This window comes from Branchiostoma lanceolatum, chromosome 17 (genome assembly GCF_035083965.1).
Source record: "Branchiostoma lanceolatum isolate klBraLanc5 chromosome 17, klBraLanc5.hap2, whole genome shotgun sequence".
In the NCBI taxonomy this organism is placed as follows: domain Eukaryota; kingdom Metazoa; phylum Chordata; class Leptocardii; order Amphioxiformes; family Branchiostomatidae; genus Branchiostoma; species Branchiostoma lanceolatum.
The window spans coordinates 19,004,952-19,030,238 of NC_089738.1; the positions used below are offsets into that span (position 1 = coordinate 19,004,952).

The following is a 25,287-nucleotide window of genomic DNA, read 5'->3' on the forward strand; positions in this document are numbered from 1 at the left end:
CTTAAATAGACATAAAATAAAATCCAAATTCTCCTTCTAGCTACTGTGTACCCTCATAAACGTGACAAAATTGGAACGTAAAGACTACCTGAGCATTGTAAAGGTTAAAATGTATTTTCATTCATAAGCTTTGGCTTCTGTGGGCGTGGCCTCTATTTTTTCAAATATTGATATTTTTGGGCACAAATTAGACACGTAATTTGTAAAACCTCTATGTAATTTATTTTGGTGAATTTCCTGTTTCACTGATTTATTTGGAATGTTTTTATTCTAGCCGATATTCACCTTTTAATGCTTATCACAATGTCTACCTGTGTGTCTATTTCTGGGCGTGGCAATGCTAATGATTTTTGTCATTCTTTCTTTTTGTAAATATCATTATTAATGAAATGAAGAGATAGTTCAGACATTTTCTTTTTAATATTTCATATTAGCCTTTTAGTTTTCAGAAAAAGCTCTCGGGGTAATGAAGAATTTGAACGGATGTGAGATTTATCATATTGAAACCCCAAGTCTCTCCCACTTAGGGGCAAACCATTGCATATCAAAGGAGGGCAGAATTTAATTCAATAATTGGTGCAAATCTAAGGAATTCTACTGATTCAGTTATTGTTTATTCATAACTTGAATTCTATCCATAACCCAGGAATATTTTGTTTGGAATGTACAACAAGGGAATTTTGAATTATTCAACCACAATGTTCAGTTGTGTGCTCAACATGCCATGTGCACGAGCTAGGTTATGAAGAGTATTGGTGGGAATCTTTTTAAGAATTTAACGAAATCTGGATTAAAATGTTAAGCTAGTATAGAATTTTTTATTCTTTGCACAATCTTTCAACCACAATTTTCAGTTTTGTAGTTTTTTTACTGCAAATTGCACACGGCAGGTGGATATTGTGTGCCCAGACGTACAGCTTCAGCAGAATACTAAGTAACCTCATCTCTTCAGCGAGGGTTCGTTCATCTTTTTAGGATGCTGTGTAGACTGGAGGGTCGCCTTGATTCAGGGGACCAACCACTAACATCTGGAGGGTCGCCTTAATTCAGGGAACTAACCACTAACATCAGGAGGGTCGCCTTAATTCAGGGGACTAACCACTAACATCAGGAGGGCCTCCTGAATACAGGGAACAAACCACTCAAATTAAGGGGTGTTTCAAGCTGTATAGTAAGGCTAGCCCCCGCCTTTATTTTTTTGTCCATCTCATTGTTTGGGAGTCTATATTGTTAATATTTGTCAAATCTGCCATTACAAGTTCAAATACAAGGGTAAGAAAATACATTTTCATCAAATGTATGACATAGCGTTCAGGTTTTATGGCGGGTGAATTTCATATCCCTGGAAGCAAATTTCCATCCCAGGACAAAGTAGACAGCTCTGTAATAGAGATACAAATACAGAATTTCCTTTGCACGACATACCTAAAAATGCTGCACATTTGCCTGTCTTTCTTGTTCAGACAAGTGGAAGAGTATCTTTATGAAAGCCTAAATAAGATTGAGCAAAGTCCATGTTTGTATGTGAAGTTTGTGTAGAGGTCAGAGGTCGTCAGACTGGCCACCTGGCACCAAGCCAAAAGGTCACGACCCCAGACTGACCCCAGGGCTGGAGTCAGCTGGAAAATCAAATCAAATTGCCGTGGCAACCTGACAAGATTGACGAGCACCAATCAACAGGTAGCTGAGGGATGACATGGATTAACCCATCACTCAAACTGTGCAGGTAGATTATTGGCATCCTTTATATGGATTGATGCTAGATGCACTGGTCCCTTCAAATAATTTCTTAATACAAATTCTTTTAGTAATATACGTTAATATCTGTCAAGGCTGAAAATACTTTATTTCTGTTTTCTTCAATATGTGATTCAAGCTCATTTTATTAAATTTTATTTAGCTTGTATTCTTTCAACCCACCAAATTTTTTTAGCAAATTGCATGCAGGTTTTTCAAGCTCTGACTAATTTATTGTATGTTATGACCGGAATAGAAATACAACAAGTTATAGGGGGAAAAAGGGAACTTCATTATTGGAAGTGTTCTTTTTGGTTCTTACAATTGGTTTGCCTTCCATCATGAATCGGGTAAATTGAACTGAACTCTAAGCTGTCCACTTCCATGTAGATTAAAGTTTCCGTTTCAAAAGTGTCGAGCTGGAACGCCCTACCCGAGTCAGTGGTTTCAGCGGATAGTGTAAACCAGTTTAAATCCAGACTTGACAAACACTGGGATTGCCAAAAGTATGTCACATGAGAGCGAAGTCAAGATCAGGACATAACAGGCGGAGCCTACTTTCCTGGACACAGTATCAAGGTATCAAGGTAAAAGTGTTGCCAAAGCACCCAGCATATGGCCGTACGGTCATGCGATGGTTGGTCTGAAAGGCCAGTGTCCAGCTGGCCTGAGTTGGGGTGTGTGTCCATGTTATTAGAGTGGTCAGAACAATCAGAGATGTGACAGGGGGGGAGATGGAAGACTTACCAATACAGGGGGATGCTGGTCATCTCATTATGGATAGAGGGGCTCCAACAATTCTATATTTTGTTTCTACCTGTTCGTAGGTTGCACAAAACATCTCAATGCTCAAACTAGACATAGTTGCACTGAAATTCGGTTTAAATTCAGAGAGAGACTGATTGTCGGATCATGTGTAGACAGGCTAGAACAATTCAGCATTTTATTTCTAAGTTTGTAGATAGCAAAATACATCTAAATGCTCAAAATGGAGATAGTTTCACTGAATTTTCGTTAGAATACAGAGAGAGACTGACCATCTGATGATGTAAAGAGGGGCTAGAACAAGTTAGTCTATTGTTTCTTTTATATCATAGATGCCAAGAACCATCCAAACACTCAAACTGAAGGTTTCACTGAAATATGGTTGGAATTTTGGCTGTGTGCAACTGACTAGAAGTTGTAAGCCATGACCTGAATATATCATATATGTGTCATCATCTTTGGCAGATATGATAACCAGGACCATGGTTAGAATTGACCTATGATATGAAGGCCATAGCTGCAAGTGTCATTCCAGCTGAACATTTGGGTCCAAGAACCAGTTTTGAACAGCAAGATTACGAGTCTTCTAAAGTTTACTTTTAGGATCACAAGTGACCTTTGTCCCAAACCACATTATTAGTTTATTCCTGCCATATTTACCCATGGAAGGGTGCAGAGAAAGAGTGTGTAGCAGTGATGGATGGTGGGATTAGGAGATGAAAGTACTCCCCATCAGGCACAGCACACTGGGTTAAACTGGAACCAGGGGTTCAACTGGAGTTCAGGCAAAGGTCACAGTTTAGCTAGATTCCCCCCCTCCCCCATCAGAATTAGGTCTAACATATTGTTGAGAAAACTCTCTCTAACTCCAAGGACTCAACTACAGTTCACATAGAGGTCCCAGCTTAGGTACCCCCTCCCTATAGAACATGAAGAACTTGGATTGAAACTCTTTCTACAGCCCCAAGCGCACAGTAGATAAACTGAAAACACTGGCTACAAGGATACTAGAACCACCGAGTTCAATCAGTATAGAGGTCAGAGCTTAGTGCCCCCTCTATCAGAAGTTGTAGGCCCTGTACAGTATGGGGTTTTCACACTTCGGAGCCACTTTGATTCAAAGTCATGCTTCAATCCCAAGGACATTCGACTTGAAACCAATGAGTTAATTCATGATCTAAATTGGTCCTGTACACTTCTATACTTCTAGCCTGTGAACCACTTTGTATCAAAGTCTTTCCCAAGGACTCTCTTCAGTGTAAGAAGGGTAGAAGTAGCCCCTAGTGTTGAGGGGGAAGTCAATGACTTGATACAGCTAGTCTCAGAAAGTGGAAAGTTTCCATCTTGTTTGTTCGTTTGTTTGTATTTCATACCAAGTAAATCACTTCATGGCAGGTTTGCACTGAACAGTACAAGCTGCATATCCAGACAGATTTATTTGATCCGCTCACACAGGGATGGACCCCTACTCTTCTCAATAAGTGCGCCGGCCTCTTTTACGTGCTTGAAGTTCGGCTCCCCTCAAACACACATCTTGCCATCTTGCTGGATCGCTGATTTGAAATGTCCCAGAAACAAGAAAATAACTTGATGTCGCCCAAAGGTCATGCCATAATGGCTGACCTACTTCGGCCAGTCTAAATATTTAACCTGCTGACCTTTTGACCTTGATGGGGGCTGATGGGTAAACCTCCTGCCCACAATCCTTAGCAGGAGAAGAAGAAGTGCTCGAAAAGAGGATTGTTGTTGTTCATCTTATAGAGTCTAGTGGCACATATAGCTGCAAGTTTCAGTAGCAGGGAATATTTTTACAGCAAGGGGTTGCTAGCCCTTCCCCGTTAACATGCTCAAGGCACCTCCTCGAACATGGGATCCCCATTTTATGTCCCTTCAAAAAAAAAATGCAGCCCCAACCAAGATGTCATTCCCAGGATTAGAACCAGGTCTCCTAGATACCAACTAATCGGAACCAGGAGCTTAGTTGAGCTATGTACAGGGACATCAAAATAAGGTTTTATCTGTCATTTCTCAAATTTAAAAGAATAAATGCTTGACTAGAAAAATAACAGTCTGAGGGGCAGTCTGTACCTTGGTACACACAGTTTCAAGGAGGGAATATAGTCAAATAAATTTGCCTGGCCAAATGGTTAAAAAATTATCCTACAAGTACCATCACTATCTCCGCGACAAAAATGAAATCGTTTTCCGTTTGAAAAAACAAACTGTGACAACTTGTGGCTGGGTTGTTAGGTGCATTATGGGATCTGACAGGAGGGGTCAGAGGTCGGGTGGTGTCTTGACTTGTGAGTAAATAGAGGAATGACCTCTGTAGTATCACAAGGTCACACTTGTGCGGAACAGATGGCTAGCCCCAGTCTAAAGGAATGTCGACAGGTTTTGCGGGGATCGTACCTTTCTATACCTTTAGGTAGGGGTTTAAAAAATTATAACCTTTTGATACCTCGGCTGGATATATCACCTGCATATTCACACATGAAATAAGAGCTGTACAGGTGTTCTGGTGTGTTCCTTTACCAGCCCATGTGTAATTGTTCTCAAACAAGCTTTATATATTTCATACCTACATTCTAGATGCTTATCTACATCAGTTTAAGAGGGCACACCCATAACTCTAGCAACTTTCTCTTTCAATGAATGGTTCTGAAGAAAAAATAACCGTGTATAGGAAGGAAGGTAGATCGGTAAATTTATAAGGTATACTCCCTCGCTCACGCATCCTTTTGCACGTGTTACCTATAGCCCAGTACGTTTACTACGCTTTCGATTTAGAAGGTTGCGGCGGCCCATTTACATAGAAGCAAAAGCGCACCCCAGTCCTGAGCAATTGGTATGTTCCGACATCCCCAGCAATTTGTATCGGGACGGTGCACCTTCACCAGGAATATTAAATCAGAGCCAGCCGTCAGTTCAGTATGTGCATTTAACCTCTGCTAAGCTTTTTAAAAAAAGACCTGCTACTTTCTTTATCTTCAGACAGACATTACTAGAAGAGCGATGGATGCCACTCAAAATGTCCGTATCTTACCTAGTTGTAGAGATCGATTTATCTAGAAATGAATATTGTTACGATGTCTAACCGTCATAAACGCACCCAATACCTTCATTAACGTACCCAATACTTCCATCAGTAAGAGAAGGGGTGACCCAGTGTGCTTTGCTTAAAGATGTTGGACACAACGAAACTGCAATTCACCAAATAAAAAAATCATTTTTCAGCTCATTAGAGGAGACTACCTTGGCTTCCCCTCAGGCCCCACCCTGCCTCCCCCGCATAAATTATAGAATGGACTCTCCCGGCCCTTTTCCACACATACAGTAGTGCTAGCGGTGTCCCCTGGGATATCCACCCAAATAAATCTAACTCAGGGCAGCCCAGCTGAGAATCAGGGCTCTTCCAGCCATTTTGCTGGGCTCGCAACCCGCTCGAATGAGCCACCGCTAGGCAGTGGATTCGTACGGGCTTCGAGCCCTCAACCCTTGGTGCTATCCATCCCAACACAGTGTGCAAAAACCTCAGCTACCTCATCGGGAATTTATTTAGCGGAGGGCAGTGCTAGCTTGCCTTTTGTGCTGGTGGAGTCCAGGAGGCTGGTGGTGTGTGTGCTGTGCAGCTGTTGGCACACTGCTAGAGGTATGTATGTATTCAGGACGTTGTACAAGGGGAGGGAGGGTGTCTTCCCTTTTTTTACAACGCCTCTTTGTTTCGTGCCACAAGCCTGCAGCTAGCTGTGGTTCTCTCCTGCCCTAGATATTTAAAAGCGCAATGCTGAGAGGAAAAAGCCGGGGTTATGCAAGTCTTTTAACCTGCATGTATGGGTGTTTGCGGAAGGAATCGGATCTAGTGCGGGTCGGTTTTCGGAGCATCACAAAGGGAGACATGTCTGTGCGATGCCGGCAGCAATTGCATGTAATTAGGTCGGGGGGTGTTGTAAAACGGAGCGGACACAAGGCTCATATTCATCCGCTCCTCTTCACCAGGCAAAATGCTGCAGGGGAAAATTATGCAGCTCTTTGTGTTGCTCCTCTTTCAATAGGATTGTGTGTACTGTATGCTCTCTTGCTTGTGATATTTGTTGGGTATATAGGCTTGTTTTCTTTACGTGTGTTGGTGTGTGTGAGGTACAGCAGCAAAACTGTATTTATTGATACTGGAGCGTTTTGATACGCTTTGCAAGTCCAACAGCTTGATTTGGGTTAACTTAATCATCCTAAATTCATAGTCTTTGGAACTGAATTCTTGCTTTTTTTTGCTTGCTTTTACCAATGATCCCTGTATACTATCCTTGCTTTTACTGTACGATGTTGTAGGTTGTGTTGAACGTGAGTTGTGAAGAAACCTGGCTTGTGCATTTTGTAGTTGTCTGAGCATTCTGTGTGGCTGGACTGCTTTTGCATAACACAAAATGCGTCTAATAGAGGTGCCAGTTTTCACACCTTGCCACAGATGTCGTCTTGGGCAATCAGGGATGTGGTTTTGATTAGGACTTGTCTTACCACAGCTAGAGCAGGAAGTCATTTGCTTTGTTTTTAGTGTAGATTTGGTTGTTTTTAGTGTAGATTTGGTTGTTGTCGTATCATGAAACTCAAATTCACAGTAGATCATTATAGAAGATACATCAAGAGATAGGATGAATTCTATGAAGAGTCAGACACTTTGATTAGGACTTGTCTTACCACATCTAAAGCAGGAAGTCATTAGCTTCGTTTTTAGTGTAGATTTGGTTGTTGTCGTATCATGAAACTTAAATCCACAGTACATCATAATAGAAGATGAATCAAGCAACTGGATAGATTCCCTGAAGCGTTGATGAAGGTTAGACATCCAGGTAATAAGATACACCAAATAGCAGTCACTCAAGCAACTGGGTATGATTTTGGAAACATTCAGACGTTTCAAGTAGGTCCACTACTTTTCGTCAGTGACTCTGAGCAAGATAGTTGAACAGATTCTTTGAAGATTCAGGCGTTTCAGATAGTATCCGCTATCTTTCATCGGTGAATGAGAATTTATGCAGTAAGCTTGATTGGTTTTGTAATACACAACGTTCTACCTCGATGTCCGTCTTGAACCTTGATCGACATACAAATCCACAGGTTGTGAAGTTTTAACGTGAGCTGAAGGGACTCCGCGTAGCGATAACGTGCCAAACCACAGACGTGATGCCAAGACTAGAGCCACGATGTGTTGATTATGTAACTGCCAAGGTTCCTTTTCTTACGGACGTAAGATTGCGGGGGGAAAAGAGATGTAAAGAATGAAATGCTTGAAACGTTTCCAGCAAATGTTTCTGGATGTGTGTCTGATGTTGTAAGTGAGGCAGACATGGCCGCACTGTGTTCCAGTTCTAGTCATTTTCTGGGTTAGCTTTTGAATGGTGATTAGTTTCAGGATCAATAAGCCACATTTGGGTCAGACATTTGCTGTCTGATACTCTGCGGTAACTGGTTGCATTATATTCTGCAACTGAAAACAGTGGAACATGCTTGTTTTTTTGTTGTTGATGAAATTTCATATGTTATGAAAAAGATGGCCCATTTAGTGATATTACAGAAATGAATTAATATCAAACGTTCTCTCTCAATATTTCAATCTGTTCTTATATCTGTACTTGATAGAAAATCACGATGTCTCAAAATGAGAGATTGAATTTGATGGTACATGCCATAACTTGTTTAGATCAAGGGATTCAAATATCGTGCTTTTGGAATCTAAAAGATGATGTTTAATATTACACTCATGTGGTGGGATTTCAGACACGGATGTCATATTTTGGACATAAATCCCAGACTGTCAAAACATTGTTTGTCTGTCTGGTGAAATCTGGCCATCCGATAGGCAACACTAATAATTTGATTCCGTCCTACTCGGATTTGGAAGATCAACACGAAAACAGTATCTTATGGGGTCTGCCCCTTGGTTCACACGATTTCCAGAAACGAATATGAACAGATTCTAGTTTTTTCTTCCCAGCCCTTTGTTTTCATCTAAAACTATTGCTGATTTTTTACCATAAGGTCCCAAAATCAAGGATATAAATTTGGGTGCCTTTACGATATGATATTTTCTCTAGTTTGTGTGGCCTGACTATGTTATATTTTTCTCTGTACAGGCTTGAGAATTGGATGTGTATTCATTCCAACCTGTTCCCTGTATTCTTTCCGCAAGGTAGACAGAACATCAACGGATCTTTCTTGTCGTTCCTTTGTTTTATTTACGTGCTAATGAATCAACCCACAGGGACTAGCTTAATCCATTCTTACTAATGAGCTCATTTGCATATAATTAGAGCTTGTGTGTGGAGACGACAATGATGGTTCAAAGGTCATTTGGGGCTATTTGCAATTCGTGTTGATTTTTGCCTGAGCTCATTTGCTTTGATCAATTAGGCCTTTTTAATGCAGTAACTTGTGTACTGGTTTTGATTGTCCATATCTTTTTAAACAAAATGCAGAAAGAAAAGTACTGTGTTCCTATTGGCTATACATAGAATAAGCTTGAAAATGCACCTGTTTTGGTATGAATATTTTTCAGAAATCTAACTTTTTCAGTGCAAACATTTTGCAAGTTCAGTCTTTGTGTTGAAAAACAAGTTGATTTTTCCATAAAATGTTTGGATGTAAGAAGCAAGTAAGTAGCCGGGTAGCCCAAAAATTTAGAAGAGATCAAAAGCATGCAAGTGCAAATCATTCTATAGTTCTCTCTTCCTTTGGTTTGTTTATTTATTTATTTGATCTTCAAAACATCTAGTTAACCCCATCAACAATGGACTTTGTTGATTTCCAAGGGGCCCAAAGAAGGTCAGGAAAAAATTTAAAAATCGGTACATAATTCGTTCAGAAAAGGGCATGAACAAGTGTTTGATCTATCCCAGCCAAAGTAACCAAAGATAAAGTCGTCCCCACTTGTGACCTATCAGCGGATAATGATGCCTTAAAAACAAGCAACCCGCGACCTTCAGAATAGAACAAACATGGCGCCATTCCAAGAACTCAGGAGCCAGGATATTATGGGTTGTGTGAGGGCAAAGGTCGGACCTTGAACCTGGATCACCCATGTGGGTCCCATGTTGTGGTTTATCCAATGATAAAGCTACAATATTACTACATATAAGGACAATTGATACTCTACAACTGGACAAAATTTGGAGATTTACTTCCGGATGTTTCTAGTGACATCCATCAGTCTTCTTCAGAGTCATTGAATATTGCTATGTCCCCATGAAAATTCTTTATCATTAAGTGAAACCAGGGTTGTTCCTAGGACCCGTTCCTCCGTCCTGGGACAAATATTTGGTAGATGGGACAGACCAAAATTTCATCCCCTCCGTCCTAAATATCTGAACTTCAAGACATGAAATTTATGAAAAGGTATTTTTGGAAGCTTAAAATGACAGATTTAACAAAGCATGTTTGGTCTTCCCAAACAACGAGTTGGACAGAACAAAAGAAATTAAAGCCAGAGACAGCCATGGGTAAATGGTGCAAAATGGTATGAATATAGTCGTGTATACACATGTAGTTCGTAGTTGGTTATTTCCTGTCCTGAATTATTGTGAATGGAGTAAACCAGTGATAATTTTAGCCATCACACAAGCCACAAATGCGTCATAAATTCAGTTATTAGAATCTGCGTTAGTTGTATAACACACATGCATTGACCTCAATTGGTCGTCAACATTACGCGGTCATGAAAATTTTACGTTACACTGTCGTCACATCCGGCCCCGCTGACGTAAAGACTCCACCGTCCCTTACACAACTTTCGCAGCATTTGTGTCATGAATCGAGGTGGTTACACTGGGTGAACGTTTTCAAACAACGCTGATGAACTATTGTGCTCTTTGACGGCCTACATTTGATCACACTTACATCATAGCTACAGCACTTGCCCTCAATACGTTGCGTTTGAAATCTAAGGCGTTTATGATGTGCGTAATGTTAGCAAAGATCACTGACGAACTGCCCCGGCTTTGACAGCTTTCATTTGATCACGGTTACAGCACTTGCCCTCGGTACACTTCATCTCAAAGGAGCCCTGACGAACTAGTCATTTTTAAAAGCCTACGAGTGATCGTATTTGCATCACGGTTTCAGCACTTGCACTCGTACACATGCGTCAGGAAGCTTTCTCCACTCTCTAGGACTTTTTCACACACTCTCAACCGAGCTCACTCGGCTCTAGATAGCTCTCTTCATCCGCCACATCCAAGCGCAAAAGAGTTTGCACATTACGCTTGCATCTAGCAGACCACTTTTGCAAGCCTGGCTCGAGCCTTCAAAGCCCCTCACACGTGCACGTTGAAGATCCATTTAAGGCAATCCGCTTGAGTTTCAAAACCACAAGTTGAACCCGGTTAAGTGAAACAGTCGAAGGCTTATATAAGCACTCCTGGTGGTCGCTACGGTTACCGTGTGTCACAGACGCCTCGGCCAATCACGGCCTTCCCTCCTTGTCGCCTAGAGCACCTGTTGCCAAATCCTGTAATAGTTTGAAGTGGGGAGTATTAATAGACACAGGTTTTCTCTCTGGGAAGGCCGCCAAGAGTTGGTGGGTAGACGGAGGATGTGACGTCAGCCTGTTGCGCATATTCATCAACACACACACCAGACAGCTCCTAAACATGCGCACGAGCCTTATAAGGCAGGGAGACGGTCTTAGCAAGCAGTATATATGCTCGTAGTGCGCTCAGATCCAGGACTCAGTTCTTGGGTTCAGTTCTGTGTGTGTCAGAAGGCTGTGGTGCAGCGATAGTCCAGACTCCAGGGAGAAATAGGAAGACTTATCTTTTCAGCAAAGGCTTGGTTTGAAAGTGCTCGGTGCCAATTTTAAGTCAGAATCATCTCTGAGAATCGTCTACGCTAGTATTAAGATGGGCAACACTGAACCAGAGGTATATGATGTGTAGTGTTGTGGTTGTGGTTGTGGATTTCATAGCTGTTCATGAAGACACTACTGTGGGACTAGTCGATAGTGGAGTTTTCTATGGATTGTCTAGTGTGCTCACAACCAGGACCCTACGTTTTCAGCAAAGGCTTGGTTTGAAAGCGCTTGGCATAGCTTTTTAAGTCAGAATCTTCTCGTAGAATCAACAGAACTAATGTGATACTAAGATGGGCAACACTGAACCAGAGGTTTATGATGTGTTGTATAAGCGTGTTGTGGTTGTAATTGTGGAATAGTTCACTGTACTAAAGGTTGCTGTGGCACTAGTTGTTCATGATACTGGAGCTTTGTTTTGACTATGTCACTGAACTCAAAGCTAAATGTTTCAAGCCATCTTAGCATAGGTCTGTCCAGTATTTTGGTACCAGCAAGGTCTACTATGTAGTGATTCTATGTTATGAAACCCACAGTCTCTGTCAATATCACGGAAACTTGTTGCCGTTCACTGTTATATCTTTGCTAGCGTAACATTTGATACTCCCTCGCTGGAATTGTGAATGTGATTTTAAAACTGGTCATTCATCTTCATTTAACCATAATTGGTTTTTCCTGTGAGACACCCTGACCTCATCATTGATGGACTGTCCCCTTACATCCCCCAGTTGTCATCATTAGTGGCTTCTCCCCTGACAGAAACAAATTATACTGCACCCCTCTTGTCAGGCCTTGACTAATGACATGGGGGCAGACAGCCCAGAAAGGGAAAGTCCTGTGACAAGAGTGAAAGTATGGAGACAAGCTGGGAGCTAATACTGCTAATGTCAAGGTCAGGTCGTAGGTCAGGGTCCAGGTGCAGGCTGGGATATAATTTAAGGATTAGCCCATTAGGAGGTTGGAAGAGGGGGGATTTTGCTCTCAGTTTCGAAAGAAGCAGCGTTCGCAAGATTTGGGTACAAAGAACTTCTTTAAGAAGTGCAACAGCTTGTATTTCTTTTTGAAGTCTGCTTTCTTAGAATTAGAAATTCTGTCACATTTCTTCGTCTGATAGTGAAGTTCTCGTTTCTGCCTTCTTTGCTTTCCCTGTGTTCATTATAAGGTCAGCAACATATTGAATTTTCTTGGAAGGTATTCTTGGAAGGTAATCTGAAGATTTGATCTTCAATTGCATAACAGATAAAACACCAAATGACATAACAAACCACTCTAAAACTTCATGGTAAGAAATAGTGGCTGTGCATAAGAAAACTACAATGATATCATGTACAAACCTGATATGTTCAATTAGATTTTAAAAGTATTCAACATCTCTTGAAGGATACACAATGCTAGAAATATACCATCTGCGTTCTGTCTATGCTTACAGACTATGCATCTGTTTTACTTACATGTGTTTTACATAGACTTTGTACATGTGTTTTATATGTAACTACATGTGTTTTATATGTTACTTTGTACATGTGTTTCACATATTGATGTTGTTTCCTTTTCTTCCCTGCAGCATTTCCAACTTGCACTGATTGACAGTAACCCCTGCACCCTCTCCAAGCTCGAAGGTTAGTTGGAATTTTCAATGTTTCATACTGATTAACATACTAGTATTTATTTGTTGGTTAGTTGTATGACACACATGCATTAACCTAGATTGGTCGATAACATTACGTGGTCCTGGAAATTGTACATTATACTGACGTCATGTCCGGCACGACTGACGTCAGGATTCCATTGTCCTTTACACAACACACTACAGGACGTATTTATGGAATTTTTTATGTGTTTGACAAAACATCATTTTGCCAGAAGATGATACCACAATTCTCTAGTATTCACTGATTTTTTGTGGCTTTGAGATGTTTCTTTACCTGCTCATGTAGGAAGTGTTATGCCTGCATGAAAGGAAAAAAAAAACTACTGAAAAAAAATTCATTATGTCTGACGTGTCCTATTAACCTTCTCCCTGCTGCCTAACCCTATAACCAACAGAAAATTGGTAGCCAACGACTACTTCATTGTGCTAAATGTTGAACTGATTTTCAACGGAGCCCTGAATACAGTTATAACAAAATAAACATACATGTTCTTGAAACTAGAATGCAATTAGAGCAAATAAATTAAACAAACACACACAAATCAAATCAAAATTCCGATTCTGTTTTTCTTATTTAGATGTATGGATTCATTACCTATGGAATCCCCAATCCATGAATTATGTTGTCCCCAGGCAACTCCTCTGTAGCAAGTCTCACAGAATATTCATGGCAGCATAATGCAAATAGGGAGGGGGGAACATGGGTTAATCATATCAACTTTTCAAAAGATGTCCTTGAATTCCTTTTTTCCCGAAATGATAAATTCAAACACCAAACTCAAAAGCCTGGTCTTGATGTGCACACAGTGTTAAAGAATATTTATTGAAGAAAAACAACCAAAAAAGCTGGTGAAACCCTCCTTACACAATTTCCTTATACTTAGGTATGCCTTCAAGACTGAAACAATTATTTAAGGACACTGCATTTTTGTTTATTGCACCGAAATGAATTTGAAAACATCAGGCATTTTTAAGTCAGATGTACTGAAATGTTACTGCCTCCAAAACCCTCTTCCTTCAAGTAGGCTCTCAATGCCATTTTTCTTCTATATAGGACAGCTTAAGAATTCCTGCAATAAAAGGAATAAATCCATGAAACTTTTGAAGGTCATTATAAAACCTCTTAGAATTTCTCAGCCTTATCCTAAGTTGCCCTCGAGGCACGACTGTCCCTTTACAAGTGTGTTCGCAAAACGTGAACCCAGATATAAGGACATGGCCATAATATTTATTGCATTGAATAAATCAACCAAGAAGTCAGATCGAAGCATATTCTCCTGCCCCTTTAAAAGCCTTCCCCCTCCTTAAATATACACTCCCATCATGACCTACAGTACCTTAACCTTGTAGAAGTGAGCTCACAAAACGTGATTCCCAGATACAAGATTTATTGCATTGATAAAAGTAAATCCTGAAGAAAAAATTTGAAGATCACAAAAAATCCTTTATGAAGTCAGAAAATATTCCTGCCACTAAAAGAAGTCTTTTTTTAAGACATGCACTCACAACCTTCAGAACCTTTCCTTATATAAGAGTGCTTAGATAAGCGTTTTAGGGGACAGTAACTTCAAGTTTAAAGATGTGATGTAAAATGCATTGCACTCAGTGAAGAACAGAATTCTTGGAACATTTTCCAAAGGTCTCAAAAACCTCGCAAAATCTCAAGGTATTTCTCCTCCTTAAGTTGTACAGTCGTGACCTTACTGTACTTTCTTGCATGAGGGTGCTAAGATAAGAGTTCAGAGGACGGTGACCCCCAGTTGAAAGACGCCACATAGAGTTAACTGCACTTACTGATGTAAAGAATTCTCCGAACATCTTCTAAAGGTCTTGAAAACCTTACAGGATTTCCAGGTATTCCTCGTACTCAAGATAGGTAGATACGTTCAAGTTACAACCTTTCCTTGTATAAGACGAAGGAAAGAAGACAGAATGTCCCCAACCTTTCCATATGAACTGTTCCTTATGTAAGAGTGCTCACTCACAAGACGGTGGTTTCCATATTCAAAGACGCCACTTAAAATTTCTTGCACCACTTAAGGAAATCACCCTTTTGATATATTTTTGAAGGTCATACGAGTCTCCCTCCTTTAAGAAATGCCCTCACGATCTTACAGCACCTTCCTTGTACAATAAGAATGCTCAGACAATCTTTTTCAGATTTAAAGATTCCAAATGAAATTTCTCGCACTTCTTGAAAAATGCTTGAAAAATTATGTAAGGAAATATTTTCTGAAGGTCACATAAAAGTCTTCCTCCTTTAAGAAATTCCCCCACAACCTTACAGCACCCTTCTTGTATTATAAGAGTGCTCCTAAGACGTGCACCCAGAAAGGAGGACAGTGAACGAGGTGACCCCGTTCCTGTCTGCCTATCTAAAACAGACCTGCGCAGTGGAGCGCCAGCCGTGCAACCCTCCTGTACTCTCTGCACACACAGCCAATTTATCTTCCCCCTCTCCAGGCTGCCTGCTCCCTCTGCATGTATTAATGGACGTCAGGGGAGGTTCAGAAACTATCATGGGGTCTCTTTTTGCTTGGTTATGGGGGAAATTCCACTCAAAATCTGTGCAAGGGTTTTTGAATCGGCTCAAAAATTTGTTGTCGAAAAGTCAATGTTGTGTAGAGATTTTTAAATACAGCATTTCAGCATTTAAAAAGATAGCAGGTTTAATATTGAATAAGTGCACTGTTTGCATATTGTAACAAGCAATTTATCTTGCTTTGCTAGGCAGATTCCCCTTATGTATTCATGTGTGGGACTGAGCACTTCTTATTCAGGGGGATCTTGCATTTTGTGCAGAAAAATATCAAACCCGAATAATTGATTTTCCTAAGATGGTTTAAAATGTTTTTTTTGGCAAATACAATTTTTGCAGTCTTATTTGGCTGCTGTGAGATTACTTTAGAAAAGAGAGACACATCCAAATTATTACGTTTTTCCCAAATTGTTTTTCTTCCTTTTTTCAACGAAAACAGTTTTTTTTTTGCAGTCTTATTTCACCATTTCACAACCTGGTTGTGTTATGATGAATACCGCAGGGTAACCTCCGCATATGAATTGGAAGGCGGGACGTTGGCATTATTATATGCCTCATTTCATTTTGGGTCAGGCCAGCCTCAGTCCTCATCTGCAATGCATACCCTCTCTCTGTGGGCTTTGCTCTATGGCCACACCAATTTATTTTCCTGGTAAAAAAATGCTAGCATGGAAAAACAACATGGAAACAGAATCTCAGAGGAAAGTCTGTACTTTGGTGCACACAGTTTCAGGGAGTGAACAGGGGTCAGGTGCAAGTTTTCACCCCAGCCAACAGTTTTTATGATTTTTTTTGCTACAATTTTTAAAAAAAGTCTTAACCAAGAAACCTAAAGGGCCTCAACAATTTGGTTTCTTGGTTGTCAGATTTAGAAAAATCCAAGAACTTGAACTGGAAGCTACTTAATTAGGCAATGAATCAAGAAATGCCTGTTTCTATAAATGGAAAGTGCTAGACAAAACATAGAATTTTTTAAATATATTTTTTCCTTGAAAAATCACTTGAAACATTGATACGTATTAAGGGCAATTAATTGTTTCTAATATTGGAATACACCAGTCAAAACAGTTCAATTTATTAATCATTTCACTCTTCTAAAATCACCACGAATAGCTGTGCTTATTTAGAGTAATACTTTGTTTCTAAAATAAGCCATCATTAGACAAAATATGCTGATATTCTCTTTTATATCCTCTTCCACAAAACATGTGTACGGGTTCATTCTGTCTGGGACTGTGGATAGAAAGGACCACAGTTTATTACCTGAAGCATTATTGACGATTATTGGATTATTACTTATATTTTTATTAACCCTTCTTTCTGTTTTTTTGTTCACAGTTCGCTTCCACATAGCACACCTATTTGAGATCCAGGTGGGTTGAGGTCCTGTTTTTTTGTTCGTGTGTTGTTCTTGAATTGTATACACAACGTGCGGCTATTAAAACGAGCCATAGCAATAATTGCATAGCGCTACCAGCTCCCAAAAAAGCATTATGCTCCGTCTCAAGTGTTACAGTTCGTGTTCAACTGAAGAAAGAGAAGGAGAAATGTACAAGCTCATGTTTTACCAATCTTGAATATTTCAGAATTTAATGTAGGGTTAACTATAGCTATAGCTTGATGAGTTGTATCTTTTGTTGTATCTTGTGTTTTCACTGGTTACACATTTGAGAAGGTATCAAAGTATTTCCAGTTTATTTTAAAAGGGAAGATGCGACTGTCTTAGCTTGTACTTACCTTACTTTCACTTATTTTGGCAAGAGAAAATACAGCTATAGAACCTCGTACTTACCTTATTTTCACTTTTTGAAAGGGAAGATGCTTACCTTACTTTTACTTTTTATTAACACTTTTAAAGGTAAGATACAGCTATCTTACTTTCACTTTTCGCTCCTTGCAGCATAAGCTGAAGCAGGCCAAGGAAGCGTACGAACAGATCTTGGTGGAAAACCCGTCAGCTTCTGTCAAGGCCAACACCCTGCGACAGCTAGGTAAGGATGCTTCTGTCTGGAGAGAATTTTGATATTAAATTTTTAACGAAGGTCACTGATTTTGTGTTGTTAATACCAGGGGTTCATCTAAATCAGGAAAAAGGGGCGCTGCACCCTCTTGTTACAGCCCAACGCCCCCTTGTTGAATTTAGATTTTAGCTTGATATCCAGCATGCAACCTTCACTCAGCAATTGATTCTTCCATAAATACATAGAATTCGCCCCCTTGCTTGTGTGTGCTCCTTCTTATTCAATTTTTCTAGAAAAAACACTGAATACAGTCAAACCTGTACTAGTGACCACCCCTACACCTGGCCAATGTGACCACTTTTTAGATAATTTTGCCTATTAATGATTATAAATAGTATAATCATTAAGAATCCTGCCTATAGTGACCACCTGTCCACAGAGGTAAGATTTCATCAATTCCCTGAGTGGTCTTCTTGGAGAGGTTGGACTATACAAATTTCTGTGCAAACTATAGATTTGCAACGCTTGCACAAATTGTTTTGAAGTGAGGTAATGTAACGCCTAGATTGACCATCCTTTGTCCCTTCCCCCTTTGACACCGTGTTGGGCTCCATAGAAAAGTGTTGGGCTAGTGTAGGGACTCTTTGATACGGTGTTTGGCTCTTTGATACGGTGTAGGCTCTATAGCGGAGGTGTGAGGGATAGTGATTGAGTACGGCGTTGCGTAAAGTGTCTGGGCACGCGGGGTCACTCCGAGGTCAGGTCAGAGGACCCACAAGTCACAGCCGACGGTTGGAGACCTGCGGTGAATTATTCATAAGGACTCGGAAAAAAGCGTTGTGTTTTCGGTTATTCAACCAACCCTAGCCTTTTTTCTAGTGGTTGACTGCTTGTGAGGGACATGAAATTTTCAATCTGAGGAGTAAAATGGTTGTAGAATCGTTTTCAAACAAAAGGACTCTGAAAATAGAGTTGTGTTTTTTTGGTTACCCAACCAATCCTAGTAAAATAAACTGCTGACCCTAGCTTTTTTCGGTGTTGACTGCTGGCAAGGGACATATAAGATTCAATCTGAATGATGAAAAGATTATAGAATCATATTCCAACATATTCAAAAGGACTGGGGGAAAAAGGAGGTGTTTTTTCAGTTAACTGACCGACCCTAGCATAAAAACCTGTGGACCCTGGCCTTTTTTGTACTGCAGATTTATGTAAAAGAAAAGGTGGGCCTATAAAACGACTGATGTAATCAGGGCAGTCTCGAACCTAATTTTTTATCCGTCCTACTTATTGTTTGGGAGACCATCTTGTTAATTTTTGTTCTTATATCTGTCCTTATAAGCTTATTAAGATACATCCTTGTCAATCTCATTTTGTAAGGATGGGGTGAAAGTTTTGTCCGTCCCAAGAAGCATATTTCTGTCCCGTGACGGAGGGACGGGTCTTTGAGACAGTCCTAGATAAATCCCTACCTAGTCATTGAACTGTCGCTGATTTGTATAAATCAAAAGGTGGGCGTTAAAAAGGGACTGTTCAAAAAGGGACTGTTCAAAAAGGGACAGGTGTGATGATATCATATCACTCTGGGGAATTAGGTATCATTTCCCAACGTTCCCAACCATTTTAGTCATCAAAGCAGGCCTATCAAACTGCAGTATATCACGATTTCCCCTGGTGGGGATCGAATTACACATCAAAGGAGGGGGCTGCAGAGGGGACAGATCATTACTGCTGTCAGATGATCATGTTCACATGGGGACAGTACATTGTTGCTCTTGGGTGGAGCATTCCTCAAGCATTTAATGTCTCATGAAATTTTTACCTCAGAGAAAGCCAGCTGTCATATTAGCCCCTCTTTCAGCAACAAAGCTTTTCACTGAGTACAGAGGTATTTTTCTGACAACGTCAATATCGTATCAATTATCCTTCATTGATCATCATCATAATCTTTACAAAATGTATAACGGTTTGATGGAATTCGGATTGACATTTGACAGTTTATAAATCCTCTTTCAATAGAAAAAAATCTGTATACACCAGCTGTTAGTTCTTTCGACAAAGAGTTTCTTACACTACAGTGGTATTTTTCTGACAACGTCAATATCATATCAATTATCTTTGAATGATCACATCATAATCTTTACGAAATGTATAACGGTTTGATGGAATTTGAATTGACAAATCCTTTTCTCTGTATATGCCAGCTGTTACTTGTTTCAACAAAGACTTTCACGCACTACAGTTGTGTCTTTCTGACAACTTTAATTGTCGACTGTCCTTGGTGTCACAGTTTTTGAAAACATTTGGTGGAATGCAGGTAACGTTGAATCTTCCGGTTCAACTGTCAGAAAGTACTAGTAGACCTACAACAGGTGATAGACGTAAAAGCACACCTGGACACTTCAGCACAGATGGTAGGCGTATGTTTTGGTGTAAGGGCCTTGGGGCACAATTATAAAATAATTTTCACTTTCTAAACAAGTGGGAAACCTTTGAAATCCAGCCCTTACCTCTGTATTTCAATATCGCTGCCTGCCGAAGTTATGAATCGTATGATTAATCTTTCTTTGACATGGGAGCATGGAATAAACAAGAAACATGCTTATATTCAGTTTCAACATCGCAACTTGCTACTATAATTCATTGGTGTTATAATTCTAAATGTCAAAAATAACCTTCAAGTTATCTGATTAATTTTGCTCCCACTATAAAATCCACCTCCGACAGTAGATTAATGTTGCCCTGACAAGGTGATGTTAAATTAAACTGATTTTTTTTTTTAAACTTTGCGATATAGCTCGCATTTAAATATCTAGTTTTTACTTTCACCAAGAAACCCAAATTTTCTCTTTTAATAAGAAATCCAAGCATGGTGTTTTAGTCTGACAACAGTATGATTAATGGACTTTTGATGTGTTTAACCAGTGTAAAATTAGACATGACAGCTGACACACAGACCCTTGTTAGCTCTGGTTAAATCTGGTTTCCTTAGTCAGCTGTCATTCTGGTGTGAAAGTGTATTTTCCATTTTTCACAGAAGACTATTACAAGTCTTGTTGAATGTTTCTTGTCAAACTCTATGGCTGGTTGTCTGATACTCTATTTGAATCTTGTTCGATCTTACTAGAAGATCTTTCCTTTCAGTTTGTTGTTGCTGAAGCTAAATGCATCACATTTTTGGTGACAATTGTTGCAAGTTGTGACATTTGATGGTAGCAATTTTCAATGTAGCAAAGACAAAGATGATTCTTTGTTGTTTATGGTGGTGAACAGATGGTGACATTTTCGGACAAAAAGCTGTTGAAAAGTTGTTGTTGTTGACATTCTGTATCTGTATAGCCGGTATAACCGCCATTCGGCGTAACACACCAGCTTCGCAGGCACGTGGCGCAGCAGTAGCTGGTAATATTATGCTGGACGACATGTCACGTTTAACCTTCGCGTTTGTGTAGGCTGGATGCATCACATCGCGGGTGACAGTTTTATTGTTGTTGTTTACATTGTTGTTCATCTATTTCTTTGCTTGTTTGTTAGGCTGGATGCACCACATCGCTGGTGACAGTTTTGGAGACAAGGCCAGTCGTGAGGCACAAGCCATCCAGTGCCTGCAGAAGTCCATCGAGGCCGACCCTGAAAACGGACAGTCCTGGTACTTCCTGGGAAGGTAGGATACCCCCGTTTATCAAATGGACCCATCTTAGCCTACGTCGATGAAGATTAGACATCCAGGTAATAAGATACGCCAAAAAAAGCAGTTACTCAAACAACTGGATATGATTTTGGAAACGGTCAGACGTTTCAAGTAGCATCCACTACTTTTCGTCAGTGACTGTGAGCAAGATCAGTCGAACAGCAGGTTTATAACCACGAACATATATATAGTTCGTGGTTATAAACCTGCTGTTCGACTGATCTTGCTCACAGTCACCACAGTTTCCAAAATCATATCCAGTTGTTTGAGTAACTGCTTTTTTTGGCGCATCTTAGCCTACTTCAAAATGTTATGATTAGGGAGATACCATTGCAGCGAAAGGTAGTAAAATCAGACACCTCAATTTATGAGTTAGGAAACTAATAAGAAACTTACTGTGAATGCTTGTGAAATTTTCACCTTGGATGTAATGCCCCCATACATGATGTACTGGTACTGCAGGCCTGGCAGTGTTGTTCGGCAACTTTGCTTTACCTTTTATGGCGTTACACCTTTATGTATGTGTACACATGATCACTGTACAAGTGTATGTCATGGCATGCCACCTTACAGTTAACTGTAGTACTGCAGATTTTAAACTTCGATTTTCCTTAATTTTCCCAGGTGCTTCTCAGTATTGGGAAGGTGCATGATACTTGTGTGTTACGCCACCTTGCAGCTGAATGCAGAACTGCAGATCTAACCCTGTTTCCCGTGTTTTCCCCCCAGGTGCTTCTCGAGTGTTGGGAAGGTGCATGATGCTTTTCTCTCGTACCGTCACTCAATCGACAAGACGGAGGCAAGCGCTGACACCTGGTGCTCCATTGGGTAAGGAACATTTTCCTATCACAGCTTTGGCTCAATAGACACCTAGACTCTGTTTCTACACATAACCATGCAGCAAATGTTCCTTTGAGCTACTCCAGTCTTCCTCAGGATCATAACTACCTATATGGCCGCCCTCTGTCAGTATTGACCATGGTAAAATCCTAATTCACAACAGCCCCACAGCATCGACTATGACTAAACAGCCCTATGCAAGCAGTCTCTGCCACAAAAATCACATCTGTAAGCTGATCCTAACTGACAACTGTAAAATCTGTTTTGACTGTTTCCTGCCTATACTCACTTTTTAGAAAGAGTAACTACTGTAATGGGTACTGATCATCATCTTCATAAGAACAAAAGAACAAGATACAATATTGAAAAGAAAATGAACTTTCTAAGGATGAAGCCAGAGACTACCATAAACAAGATAAAACCTGAATCTTTTGATCTTTTGAAGGTTCTATAGGTCTTGTGAACAAGGTAAAAACTGGACGTTTTGTAGCAATCAAAGAGTGCAAAACCTTGGCTCTCCTTGTTGCTAAATGAATGATGTTTTCCCATCCCTCAGTGTGCTGTACCAGCAGCAGAACCAGCCAATGGACGCACTCCAGGCGTATATCTGTGCGGTACAGTTAGACCGCTCGCACACGGCGGCGTGGACGGACCTGGGGATCCTGTACGAGGCCTGCCACCAGCCCCGGGACGCACTCACCTGCTACATCCACGCAGCAAACAGTAAAAGTAAGAAACTTCTACTTGTTATGTAGCAAAGAAATGCCACAGTTTGTGGCAAATGAAACAGATTGATGTAATGACATATAGCATTTTTGGTGGCAACTGGTGGCTCTGAATTTGCACATTTTGTGTCAGAATATAGCATGTTACACAATCTCTCGCTGTGAGATTTTACATTTTGTGGTAGGAAGGAAATTTTACATTTTGCGTGCTACCATTTTATTGCCATTTGTAGAATTTGGGAGCTTGACCAAAGTAAAAGTAGTTCTTGCAACAAAAGCTAACCGTAATGTGTACCTTTCCCCCAGACTCGCCCAGTCCGCAGCTAACCGACCGGGTGAAGGCCCTGCAGGCCCAGCTCAGCAACATGCCCCCTCCACACATGCAGAACAAGTGAGTACGCTTCTCTTGTTTAGGTATCAGATTAATGCTAACCCTGCAGGCCTAGCTTAGCAACATATATATGCCTCCTCCACACATGCAGAACAAGTGAGTACCTATCTTATACTTAAGTACTCCTCTTGTGAAGTTCCTTTTTACTAAAATCTGGTCAGATTACATCCTCCAACTTACATGTAGAACAAGCAAGCTTTCTACTTTGTACAATTGGCAAAGGTGCTTTCTTAATAAAGATATGACATAAAGTACAGAGGCTGATTGTGTAGTTCTGTTAATAAGATTATGTCTTGTTTTTTAATTTTAACCTTAACAGTTATGAATCGTGGACGTGCCACTTACACAAAGCCTCATAGAAAGTGTCTGCTTTTAGCAGTGGTCCTAATTGAAGAAATCCAAAAAGGGTCAAAACATTGTTGAAAATGCTGGAGAATAGACAAAACCTCACTACCGATATATGAGCTTTCATTGTAATGTAAGAACATTGTAACTGAACTAGTTTTGCTGCTTGAACTTCTAGAGCATGGTATAAATTTTTTTTTTTTCTTTTTTCCCTTAGACAAAAAATCCTGCCGAGTATCGAGGAGGCGTGGACGCTGCCCATCCCTGCAGAGCTGACGTCCCGCCAGGGGGCGCTACAGCGAAACCTCGCGCACCTGCGCGGCCCGGGAGGCGAGGCGCTGGGATTGGTCAATCCTCCAGGGTTGCCTGGCAACCTGACGGGCGCCATGCCGCCGCCGCAGCCCAACATGCAACTCCATAGCAACGCCTTCGAAGGAAGCGCAGCAAAGAGAAGAAGAAATATGGTAGGCAACGTCCCCGGCTTACAGCTACATTTCAACTCCTTAGGAAGACTCTTTCCAATTACATGTATTGGCATTCTAGATTTCAAAGAGATCAACTGATATAGAAGTGGTCATCCATCCAACTCCTGAAATATTGGTAGCCTTTGAATATGTGTAGTTAGGCAAAAAAGAAAGGTAGGCAAATGTTTGTGCCACATTTATCTGCAAATACCCTGTATTTAGACTTCTATCACAAGACTGGCATCTCCTAAGCTATTAGTCTCATTTCCTTACACAGCTCTACTCAACAACTTTATGTTCAGGACATGTGTGCTAAGCCATACTATGATGATAGGACAGTTAATCCCTTACAAACCCTGCGAATGTGGCCCCACAATTTGTTTTACGACTTTTGAAAAGAGCAGAAAGCTTGATACTTAGTAACCAACTCCAACTGCTCCACCATGCTCCTACTATAGTAACACTCTTGACCATGAGACACAGACTCACACTAATGATTTTGTCTCCTTTCCTTCCAGTCTTCCGGTGACATGGCAACCGCCACGTGGACGCCACCCGCCGGCGGTCCCCCCCAGTCTTCACCCCCTGCCCCCCAGGGGCCGGTACCGCATGGCGCCCCACCCCCCTCGTTCTACCTGAAACCACAGCAGGTGTCGCTGCTCAGGCACCTCAAACAGGTGAGATACTTTCCCTTTCACATAAGGAGAAATATTTTCTTGTCAAGATAGATGTTCTGATACGTAATTGATAACCGCATTTGAAAAGTTCCAACTTGCTTTCAGGTTCCGGTTCGGAATTGTTTTGACCAAGGACCTAAGTAGTGCGTGAAGATAAGACGCAAATCCTAGGTTTTCTCGTTAGTTTTGGCTCCCGATTTTTCGGCTATCGCTATAGCAGTGCGTTATCTTTTATATTTCCTGAAAAACCCGATCTTCGTAGCGTTTTACGGTTTCCGAGTTTTGGTCGTCCGCGGGTACTTCCTGGTATTAGTGCGCGATGACGGTAACGCGGCTTTGTCGCCTGATTACCCGAATCGTGCGTTCTATATGCGTTTTGCGTGGTTTCGCACCATCGGGGATTGCGGAAAACGTATCCTCACGATTTTTTTCATTTTTCCTAATTGCACAGACAGAATGATGACCTTTATTTCCATATCAGTCATTATCCTGGGAAAACTTTTATTTTCCTTCCAGCGGCCTTGGAAGAATGCCCTATAAATAGCAGTTTTGGGGATGAAAATTGCTTTTAGTGACGGTTTTCACTAAAAATGACGTTTCTACAGAAAATATCAAATTCGTCTGTCGTTCGAAGATAAGTCACCCCTATCCATCAGAAACAT

The 25,287-nt window shown here is 40.7% G+C and overlaps 1 protein-coding gene across 4 annotated transcripts in view; it reads left to right on the forward strand.

Moving 5' to 3' along the window:
* The window catches only part of LOC136423062 (lysine-specific demethylase 6A-like), an 86,559-nt gene that overhangs the window by 50,282 nt on the left and 10,990 nt on the right, over positions 1 to 25,287 (forward strand). For 3 of the 4 annotated variants that reach the window (XM_066411061.1, XM_066411063.1, XM_066411062.1), the window contains 9 exons: positions 12,906 to 12,960; positions 16,870 to 16,904; positions 17,432 to 17,522; positions 21,027 to 21,156; positions 21,913 to 22,011; positions 22,580 to 22,752; positions 23,055 to 23,139; positions 23,702 to 23,948; positions 24,467 to 24,625. In XM_066411061.1, the coding sequence (XP_066267158.1) occupies positions 12,906 to 12,960; positions 16,870 to 16,904; positions 17,432 to 17,522; positions 21,027 to 21,156; positions 21,913 to 22,011; positions 22,580 to 22,752; positions 23,055 to 23,139; positions 23,702 to 23,948; positions 24,467 to 24,625 (1,074 nt within the window). Of the gene's footprint in view, positions 1 to 11,378; positions 11,415 to 12,905; positions 12,961 to 16,869; positions 16,905 to 17,431; positions 17,523 to 21,026; positions 21,157 to 21,912; positions 22,012 to 22,579; positions 22,753 to 23,054; positions 23,140 to 23,701; positions 23,949 to 24,466; positions 24,626 to 25,287 lie in introns of those variants that run through there. The other variant, XM_066411064.1, reaches the window with a different exon arrangement.